Genomic DNA, 10,593 nt, shown 5'->3' with positions numbered 1-10,593 from the left:
TTTAAGGATCTCATATCACAATGCTTATGCAAGCTTATATATTTTAGTTCAATAATGGGTCTCAAATGCATAGCTCTTCAATAGATTCCTTTAACTATCTATTAATAGGTTCTGGTTGATCACAAACATCAAGTCAATCATTTTTCTCAAGTAAATTTAAGATGTGCTTCACATAAATTGTCAATGCATTGTTATATCAGAGACACTGAAGAAATTCTGTGAGGTCTTCTGCATGTACATGTAGGTCATGCACTACTCCGGTTATTTCAATCAATCCGATAAAGCTGAAAGTAACCAGTAAAGTTTAAGCCTTTGTTTTTAGCACAGTGATTGACAGACAAGTAGGTGGTACTTTGTTGCTGTTCAAACAAATTTGACTACATGAGTATTTATACTGTAAATGCTATGTGGTCACATGCATTTTCTACCACCACAGAATGTGGTTGAAAGTAGACAAAACTTTTTTGTTTTGGACCCCATTTACACTTGAATTTAATATTGTCCACTTGTGACTGGATTGCCCAACACACATCTTAATATCTGGCATAAGGAGAGTTTTATGAGGCCAATTTTTATTAATTTTTTAGGCCCACCATAGACCTTATCTTGTAACTATTCCATAGTTTTTTTTTACGGTTATATTATCTCTCAATGCCAATATCTTATGCAAATGAGCCTTTATAATATCTCACTCTCAGCTCGCTTTCCATTCAGCAATGTTAAGCAAATGCTTAAACTAGTTATAAAAATGTTCACAAACATTTTATTTAAAAAGCAAAACGTGATGCATTTTATGTCATGAAAAGGGGAAGGGTTCAAATTAGGTAAAAAAAAACAAAAAAACAAATACAACAAAAATATATGTCTATGGATGCTAGAAAAGTGCCAAATGTTTGTGGTGTTAGGAAGAGGAGAATCTCAATCAAAACCGTATCCAAAATAAACCCAAACCTAACTGTTACAATGACACAAAAGAAATATCATGCAGCAAATTTGGTGTACTATATTTGTCTGAGAACAGAATGACACTTCACCCAAGTACACATGATCATGTAGTTAAGGTGCTGGTAAATTTCAGATCACATAGTCTTTTTTCTTTTTCTTTTTTTTTTTTTTTAAGATTTTCTCTTTCCATTATATGAAAAAGACATTCATATAAACCAGTGAACTAAGGCTGAACACATTAACCCATCATCATTTCAAGATCTTTTCACATAAGGGTAAAACAAAAACAGACATAATCTTTTATACTGTTGTATTGTATAAATCCACCAAGCAGACAGCTATAGTTCTCTAGATGCAACAGGGGCATTAGTTTTGTTTGAAGTGGGGTCAAAATCCCACTACTGTGGTCTTCATGGCACATTAATTGGTGACCTTACGGTTAATAAAAGGTCCCATCCAAGGAAGGTACAGTACTATGCCTATTTTGATTTTTTAAAAAGGCTGTCCTGTGAGCAGCCATTTAATTATAAAAACACTTAAATTTGAGAGACCACAGCAGCAGCACACTTGCTTTGTCTTTTTTTACTGATCAAACCATTTGGCCACAGCATTTCTTTCCTCTCTTCCTTTCTAAAATGGTGGTTGGAATGCAAGGACTGGTCAAAAAGGAGAGTAAATTAAATATGATGTGAGAGAAATGAAGTATACACTTTACAGGATTTAAAGGGCTTGGGAGGATACACATACTTTTTTTAACGGAGTATAAACAAAAACATTTCTGCAAATTTTTTTCTGCAAAGTTGTGTGCTTTGCGAGTCACAAAGAGGGGCGTTTAACAATCATTGGAAACAAGTTAACAAACAAAGTTTGAACTGACAATTGCAAGTTTTACCTAAAGAGGCAATCATGATCACATTGGGAAACAAAAACAATTCAAATGGACCAACTGAAGCACCATAAGATCTGCTTGTCAAGTATTATATATCAAGTGAGTAGTGATTTTATGACACTAACGAGAATTCAACAGGCCAGAGGCCCGTCGGACCCTAACGATAGCTAGACACTGGAATGATTCAGAGTGAGGAAATAAACTCACCGTTCACTAAGAATTGCTTTCATGTGCATTTAAAAACACTTTTCTCTGAGCCAAGTGTGCCATCTATGAGCACACTACAAAACTGTTCTGATGACGACTAATGACAAAACTGAAAATCAGAGAATGTACTCAGAGTCAAGCGTGTGAAGCATCTTAAAGAGTGCCATTTCATATGGTCATAATACCATACATTAGACATGAAGATCAGCATGATCACTTTTACTCTTAGATAAGTCTTAAACATGAGAACCCTACTTTAAGAGAAAGTTTTGTTTCACCACTGATGCTTAACTTTCCTCTTAAATACTCAGCATGAACATTATTGTAGCATTTGGGTGAATTTTCAAAATACAGTTAAATCTGGTTATATACTCCAAACTAGTTACTTTAATGTTCCGTTGATTTGATTGTTATGAAGTCCACACTAAGTTACATGTAACCGCAGAAATTCAGTTTTTGGAAAAAGATAAAAGGAACTGGGAAAGGTAAAGAAAAAAAAAAAAGAAAAAAAAAAAGAAAAAAAGTAGACCATCCATACAGAACTCAATACATCAAATTACCGCTAACAACGCAGAGCTTCTCCACAGGTAAAAGTGAGGAGGATATCGCACACTTCTCTCTCTGACACACACACACACACACACACTGTGGGTCCTAAAAGGTCCCCGACTGTGTCCATACCCCTGGACCCTGTAAATTTCGTTGTGGATAGTGCTGTGCTCCAGAAGCTGTGAGATGTCTCGAGTTAGCCTGACTGGGTCTGTCTGTTCTCTGGCTGTGCACTCTGGACGACTGGGCCAATTTGGAGCCATAAGCACCTTGTGTGTGTGGTACTGCAGTGCTGTCCGTTTTAAGGTGGCCTAGACCTCTGGTGGGTAGAGAAAGAGCAGCTGACAGGGTGCTGTCCAAAAGTTTAGCTTTAAGGCTTGAGGTGTCCATCCCACCTCCACTGCTGCTGTGAGGCTGTGGCACACACATTGTTGGGTCCACTGAGGAGATTGATACTGTAGAAGAGGGCGGGCTTTCTTGGGCGAGTGGGCTGTGTGTGGGCAGCTTTGAAGGATAGTAACTGGGCCTCCCAGAGCTGCAGCGGGGAGGAGAGGGGCTTACAGAGGGACAGAATGGAGAAGAGGAGCTCTGCTGGTCGAAGACGGGGCTTCCCGAGTGCTGATGGGATTCTGGCTGGAGAGGCAGCATCTGCTGGACAATCATTAAAGACAGATTTAATAAACTTCCGATCAAACGTTTGTAGTGTATGGGTTTCATGGCATTATCTGAAATACCTGTTTTATCTCAGTTGTGCTTTGTGAATATCCTACCTGATGTGGGTGTATAGAAGGACTCTTTATGGGAGAGGCCAGAGATGAGCTCTGAAGATCATACTTGTCCATCTCAACAGCATCTATCAAGACACAGAGAAATACTCAAACTCTGCAGCTCACAGCATTCTCAGTTTAGTTAATGAAAACATGCAGTCCAATTCATACCAGTGCTCTTATCACGACTGCTGATTTGGTCATTCATTCCGGCATCTGCTCTTTTAAGGGCACGCTCTATGTTTAGATTACCCCTCAGGACACGTTCCAGAGCACCCTGTCCCTCCCTCAACCGCTCAACTGATGTAGGGACCATCCTGATAAACACACATTCACAACAACCGTTCATTAGGGATCTCTGAGAATGTGTATAAAGGAGCTAGTGTTTAGCAGGACCAGGGTTTTTATCGTTAACTTAAACTATAAAAAAATAAATAAATTAAATAAAGCTGAAATGAACAAATATTTGACGAAAAATTGTGAAAATTAGAAATGTTGCCTTTGCAACTAACTGAAATAAGCTTAGGTTAAAGCACTAAAATTGATAACTAGAAATAGAAACTAAAACTGAAATAAAAATTAATTAAACCCAAATCAGATTGACGTAGGTTGGCTTGTGTGTATGAATCTGTAATTTTCTCACCAGTGGTTGGACTCTGGTCCACCTAGTACTGTGGTCTGTGTGTGGCTTCCAGACCGGATGCCAGGAGGACTGACCTCCTCTATCTGTGGGAAAGTTTGCCTTTCTGGAGAGAACGAATTGTGCGGAGAGACTGAAGGCTGAAAATGCATGAGCGGCTGTCCTGGAGACTCTGTGCGAGGGCAAACGGAGCTGAGGTTTGTGACGAGGGGCGCTGGGTCCCGTGGCCCTTTCTTTCTTTCCCTGTACTCTAGCAAAGAGACCTAGATGGAAAGAATGTGTGTAAGAGTGACTAAAAGTTGCACATAGATGATGAACTGGCATGCAGTTCTGTCCTTCAGTATAATTTCTTAGTATACACATGCATCGTAACATTCACATGTTCACAGAAAGCAACACATGCATGATAAATTGATGTACAATGACATCATCTATAATTTCAACGAGTATGAGAAAGATACAGCATGCAATACCCAATGCTGCCATTTAGAAAAGCACCACACTAAATACCACTACATTAAATGCTCATATTAACCCACTCACATAAATACATGTGCATTTTTTCTTTCACTGCTAGAACCCTTGCAAATATAACATACCATGAAAAAAAGTTTTAAACTAGGATTCTAGACTCTAGAACAAAAGCAAAGAAAAACCCACATACAAATACAGACAGATTCACCATGAGAAATGTTTGTAGATTACACAATGAAAGCATCTGTGTCTTTGAATGAATACAATTGGCTCTGCAGCAGCTAACTTTTTAGCTACTTTTTTTTGTTAAATAAATTTGCCCAATACAGATGAGGGAGTAGATCATCTGGAGATGCAAATGTTATGGACATGCACACTTCTAGATGGAGGCCACTTATTTCATATTCACCATGTTTTGCCCTGGCTTGAACTGGCCCCTTACAGCTAATGACTGGTACCCAGACAAGCCAGCCAGCTGACTACCAGCACTCACCATGACCCTCTGCCTTGAGAAAAGGGTAAAAGAAAGATTTTGCAAGAATTTTAAGAGTGAAGAGAAGAGAAGAGAGAAACAGAGAGCAAATCAAAGACAGAGCAAGAGATTCATGCCAGATAGAGGACCACCGTTCATGATTTAAATGTATGTGAGGAAAAGGAAGGTGGTAAACAGCAGAGTTTGTTCCAAGATTTTAGATGAGTTCTTGTTTTAAACTATGTCAAGTCAAGAAATATCCACTCTGTTAATTGTAAAGGTGGGATTATGCGAAAGTAGAAGCACATTGATTGGTTAACAGTAAGATGCTCCCCAAATAATTGAAGGTTTATTTCATCTGAATAGTATAGTATGGAAGCTTGTTTACACCACAAAAAAAAAAAAGAACAAAAAAAAGGTTAAGTTAAAAGACTGTAAAAGACTTTTGATCGAACAATTGTTAGTTTAAATGAACATCTATATATGGGATATTAACTCCAAATTGCAAGTCATGAAGTCAGAATTGCAGGATATAAACTTACAATTGCGAGAAATAAAGTCAGAATTGTGATATATAAATTCGCAATTCAGACTTGTTTTCTTGCTAGCTTATATCTTGCAATTCTGACTTTATAACTCGCAATTGCAAGACATAAAAAAAAATAAAAAAAAAGAAGCTTCCATAGTTTTGAGGTAAAATAGCCTAATTTATTGTCATTGGATAATAGTGATGTGAGAATTTGATGTTGGAAATTAAAAGTTTTTATTTCTGTTTGTTAGTGGGTGATTTCTGAACAGAAAATGTAATTTAGATCTGTATGGTTTGAAAAAAAAGAAAAAGTTTTTTATTATGAAGTGAAAAGTAGACACTTGGAGTAAGACCACCATCCCCATCCCCATCCCCATCCAATTACAATCAGATGACAGTTGGGATAAAGGCTCCGATACACAGCAATCAAAATCGCAGAATTAACTGATGTGATGTAATTTTTTTAATTACAAAATGAAGTTTGTTTCGGTAGTTTGAAACAGCTTGCCAAAGTGAAATTTATGGCAAAAAGTTTGAACTATCATTGGTCCATGGTGATTATGTAATGGGTAGCTGTGCTTTGGGGCTCCGCCTGCTTTTTGAAGTGGAAATCTTCTCTGGTTAATTTCCTCTGTTCAGTTCGTCAATGTCACACATGAGTAAAAACATGAAAACACTGGAGAGTTTAATACTATAAAGCTAATGGCAGAGCTTGTGCAAACAGGCACATCACTATGGATCAGATGCTTCCTTAACTGCTGTTTTCTCACCACTGTCTTTTTTATTGAACTTATTTTGTTGCTGAGAGGAAAGTGCACAGCACATATTTACATTTGCATTTAAAGACCACTGCTAACAGTATGGGAGGCATCGTGATGTTTGCTATTTCTGCTCAGGTATTTTAATCTTTTTTTTACCCCTAAGCCAAGAGCGAAAAAGAACTTCGCTGTGAGTATATCAGGGTCTGAAACTTACCCTTGGGGTCATATTACCCCAGTGGTAGGTCAATAATATTGTGCTATAAGAACTTCATTTTTTTTAAATTCATTTATTTCCATAATATGCTAAATTAAAAACATATGACTTGTAAATGGACAAAATGATGTGGCCGTAATACTTGCCTTCTTCTTCTGTGGTGGATTGCTAGGGTGAGGGGATGTGCTGCTCTCTGAATATCCACCTCCGAACTGTGTGTCCAGATACAGCGAGAGAGAACCCGAACCCGCCTCCATCAGCAACCCCTGGCTGCTCATTGTGCTAAAGTCAGAGTCAGCTGTGGAAAAGCCTTCTGATTGTGGGAAGTGTCTGTCACTTACAGGACCAGTGGGTAGACTGGCATTGAGGGGAGAGCAGGTGTAAATGAGGTTAAACTCTGTCCTAAAGGCCTGTTCTCGGGCCTGTGCCTCACTGGCATGCGAAACCAAGGAAGAGTCACATAGAGAGGACACAACAGCTGAGCTGCGGGGAGTCCCACCACCAGATCCATTGAGTGAGTCTTGAGCAGCAAGTGAGATGTCTTCTGACACAGGAGCCGGGCTTCCCCGGCTTGTGGAAAAGTCAGGGAAGGCAGTGACTCGTGAAGTGAAGTCTGGTCGCAAACAGGGCTTAAATAAAATAAAAAAATAAAAAATTGTTTTAAAAATCAGGAAAATATTTCATTCTGTTTCAAGTATTGTAATGAAATTTTTTCACTGGAATTTTTCAGTCCACAATATATTCCAAGAATGCAAAATATGCGCAAAGCGCACACAATTGGATTCCTGCCGAATAAGGGAGGTACATGAGCCCAAGTTTACTTGTATAGCGCATTTCCCACATGCCTGTAGTCAGTTTCGCTTTAAACACTCTTATTTAGGCTTGCCATTTATAATAATTAAACTGCCATTTATTATGTAAACAACAATTATGTTTACTTTATACCTGCATTTTCCATTCCTGTTCTGGATCCTTTTAAATTTAAAGGATTTGTTGTGGAGTGGGAACTATAATATAATATAATATAATATAATACATGATGATAATACATAATACAATGTTTTTATCAACCGGTATTTTACATTATTTCTGAATGAAACAATAAAAGGTAATACACAAGATGATACATAGTTATTCACCAATACAACATGGTTGTTTTTCTCTTTCAAACAATGCAATTTTGATCTGGTGTGGCTTATTTTCCAGAAAACAAATACTGTGATACTGTAAACACAGTTTAAGCAGCAGCACTGATCAAGCGCACGTGAACCGATTGTCTCATCTATGTTGAAAGATACATTACAACTTATCGAAATGAATCCAGTCTCATGTGATTGCTCAATCAGTGTTTCAACTAGGGAAATACGTCAATAAAACAGCTTGTAGGCTATTCAATGTCCATAAACTCATTAGTTAGCTAAAAAAAATTAAATAAACTAGAGAGATCATCCCTTTGCTCAATATATATACTGTATTACATGTTCATTATATTTTTCCTTGATCTGTTAGGGATGTCTTCATAATTTAATGTATGTTTGAATAAATCTGTCATGAAAACAAGTTATTTCTGTTTATTGTCATTTAAATGTTAATATTACACCAACAAACGGGAGTAGATACAATTATGTTATTAAAAAGTTAATTTTAGTTCATTAAAATATTTGAACAACTGTTGAATTTTCATTTCAGTGCATCCCTACTCTCAGAAATGGCAATGCCAGCCTTCCAAATTTGAACATGCTATATTACAAAGCAAAGCATTAGCCCTTCCATGTGCATGTATAAGAATTGAAACTTACTTCTGGAGTCAGACATTCTGATCTGTGCACAGGAGAAGCCTCAGGAGAAGAGATGTTCTGTGAAAAAGAACCAAGTTTTTATATATATATATCTTATATATAGCTATTGTTTTCTATGACTACAGCAAATCACAACATGAGAGACCATTTTATATGTGTGTTCACCTCAAATTGTAGAGGTGTATTGCAGCGGCTGGTGGGCCGGGATGTGAGTGGCGAGAACGGAAGCATGGTAGCATTTAGCTTCTCCACTTCCCCACCTAAATAAAGCGAGCAAGGATTTAGGAGCGAATGAAGAGGCGTCATTGGAAGTTCAGAGGGCAGAGGTGGGGTGATGGGGGACAATGGTCGTAACAAGAGTTCAGAGGGTGGAGCTGCAATTTCCAATGGACACTTCAATTTCCTCTTCTTAATGGGTCCTGCCAGCTCTGAACGAGAGGCAATATCAAAAACAGAAAGAAAAAAAAAAGAGAAAAAAACCAACATTAATTAGAACCCTGAATACAATTCACATTCCGTTGTCTCACCAGTGGAGTAAGAGCCATTACCAGGTTTAAACTGGATAGAGCTGCTGGTGCTGCTGGTGTTACTTTTGTGGGAAGAATTGGACTCCGTTCCATCCTCCAAAAGGCCAGATAACATGCTCTCATCCAGCGCTTGTTTCATCCACCTCTGCTCAGACAGACATACACAAAGGCATGCAATGTAGCCACAATAACAATAACGTTGAGTCCAGTAAGTCTTTGGTCAATTCCGCTACGTCTAATTCAAGCTATGTCTAAAAATCAAATATGAGCTGGAGAACTCTACAAATTCATTTTCAGGGGAAACTTGAATGACAAAGCAATTTACTTTACCTTCTTGCAAGAACCATATGCTGGGTCAATCATAAAGGGTCGCCGGCGTCTTTCGGGGTTAAAGGGGGAACCAAAACGAACATAGTGTTTGGGGGTGGTACAGATGAGAGGTGAATGAGATAGTCCTGGCAGCATGTTGAGGGTGGTGGCCAGAACTGTGGGGTCAGTGGTGATGCGTAAAGGGCGTTCCACAGACTCCTCCACCCGCTCTGGAACCTTGTCATTTAACCACTCGGTCACCAGGTACTTATAAAAGAGAGAGAGAGAATAAAATGTTAAATGACTACATTTACAGCTATGAAATTAGTATGAATGTAGCAATTTTTTAAAAGAGACCATGAAATCAAAATGTACCTTTTTAAAAAAAAATTATTTGAATATTATAAATGATTTATCCATGGACATTTCATTTTTTTTAAACATTCAGGTGCCCTCATAATATTTATCAAATACATTGATATCCCTGATGAAATGTACACTTTGCTCAATACCAGGCAATAATCCCCCCTCTCAAAGCAACCTGTCACTCACATGAGATCGCAGCAGTTAGCAAATGATCCAATCTACTCATGATGGACAAAATCAAGTCCAGTGCTACATTTGCTGCTATAAATCAAGTCCAGTGCTACATTGCTATTTTTAACTAGAAGTATTGAAAAAGTACTTGTACTGTACATCCTCAAACCTAAGATGGCAGCAAAAAAACAGAGGAAGGGGGGGGGGGGGTATTTTTGCTTTTTATAGTGCTAAAGTGTTTCCCTGCCTTCAGCCCTAAGCACTGGGATGGGCTCCAGCATCCCCATGACCCTATAGAAGACAAGGTTGAAGAGGGGATGGAATGAATAAATAGGGGATGGAATGAATAAATAGTGTTAAGGCCTGGACACACCAAGCCGACAGTCAGCCGGCGGGCAATATTGGCCATTTTTGAGCGTCGGTCGGCTTAGTTTTTCCGGTATGTTCCACACCATTGGCTCTAGTCGGACGCAGTCAGGGTTTTTTTGGGGCCGATTCAGCATGTTGAATTGTGTCGGGCCGTCGGTGAGAGAGAGAGAGAGAACTCTGATTGGCTATTCTGCTTAGCGAACGAGCCAGTGCACGAGAATAACAGCAAAAGGGATGAAAGCATGCAAATAAGTCAAGATGGTACAGACAGAATATAATTTTACAGAATTTAAATTATAATTTTAGATCATCTTACCAGAGCATTCGAATGCACAAATATGTTCAAAGTGATAAGAATGATTGATATTCAAAATGGTAAGCAAGCGTTTACGGTTTGTATATCTGCAATCCTAGCCGACGAGAGGCGTCAACAGTGTCAGCTTTCGTCACCGCAAGTTCTTTGATGTCGGGTTGGTTCAACCAAAAATGAAAATTGTGTCATCATTTACTCACCCTCATGTTGTTCCAAAAGACTATGGTTAATCTTTAAACACAAATTAATATATTTTGAAGGAAACCGACAAGTGCAGGTAACCAAAAGTTAG

The 10,593-nt window shown here is 38.4% G+C and overlaps 1 protein-coding gene across 3 annotated transcripts in view; it reads right to left on the bottom strand.

Annotated features, from left to right (window-relative positions):
- Nucleotides 1-747: 747 nt before the first annotated feature.
- setd5 (SET domain containing 5) overlaps nt 748-10,593 on the bottom strand; it is a 48,053-nt gene continuing 38,207 nt past the window's right edge. For 2 of the 3 annotated variants that reach the window (XM_082136615.1, XM_082136617.1), the window contains exons 16-24: nt 9,104-9,349; nt 8,795-8,918; nt 8,412-8,674; nt 8,247-8,303; nt 6,594-7,076; nt 4,001-4,260; nt 3,529-3,674; nt 3,361-3,443; nt 748-3,241 (exon numbers count right to left, since the gene is read on the bottom strand). In XM_082136615.1, coding sequence (XP_081992741.1) covers nt 2,696-3,241; nt 3,361-3,443; nt 3,529-3,674; nt 4,001-4,260; nt 6,594-7,076; nt 8,247-8,303; nt 8,412-8,674; nt 8,795-8,918; nt 9,104-9,349 — 2,208 coding nt within the window. In that variant the 3' untranslated portion in view covers nt 748-2,695. The remainder of the gene's footprint in view (nt 3,242-3,360; nt 3,444-3,528; nt 3,675-4,000; nt 4,261-6,593; nt 7,077-8,246; nt 8,304-8,411; nt 8,675-8,794; nt 8,919-9,103; nt 9,350-10,593) is intronic. The other variant, XM_082136616.1, reaches the window with a different exon arrangement.

Source organism: Leuciscus leuciscus (genome assembly GCF_965113295.1).
Source record: "Leuciscus leuciscus genome assembly, chromosome: 14".
Lineage (NCBI taxonomy): Eukaryota > Metazoa > Chordata > Actinopteri > Cypriniformes > Leuciscidae > Leuciscus > Leuciscus leuciscus.
Note: the sequence above shows the minus strand (reverse complement) of the source record. Positions and strands in the feature narration are given on the sequence as shown.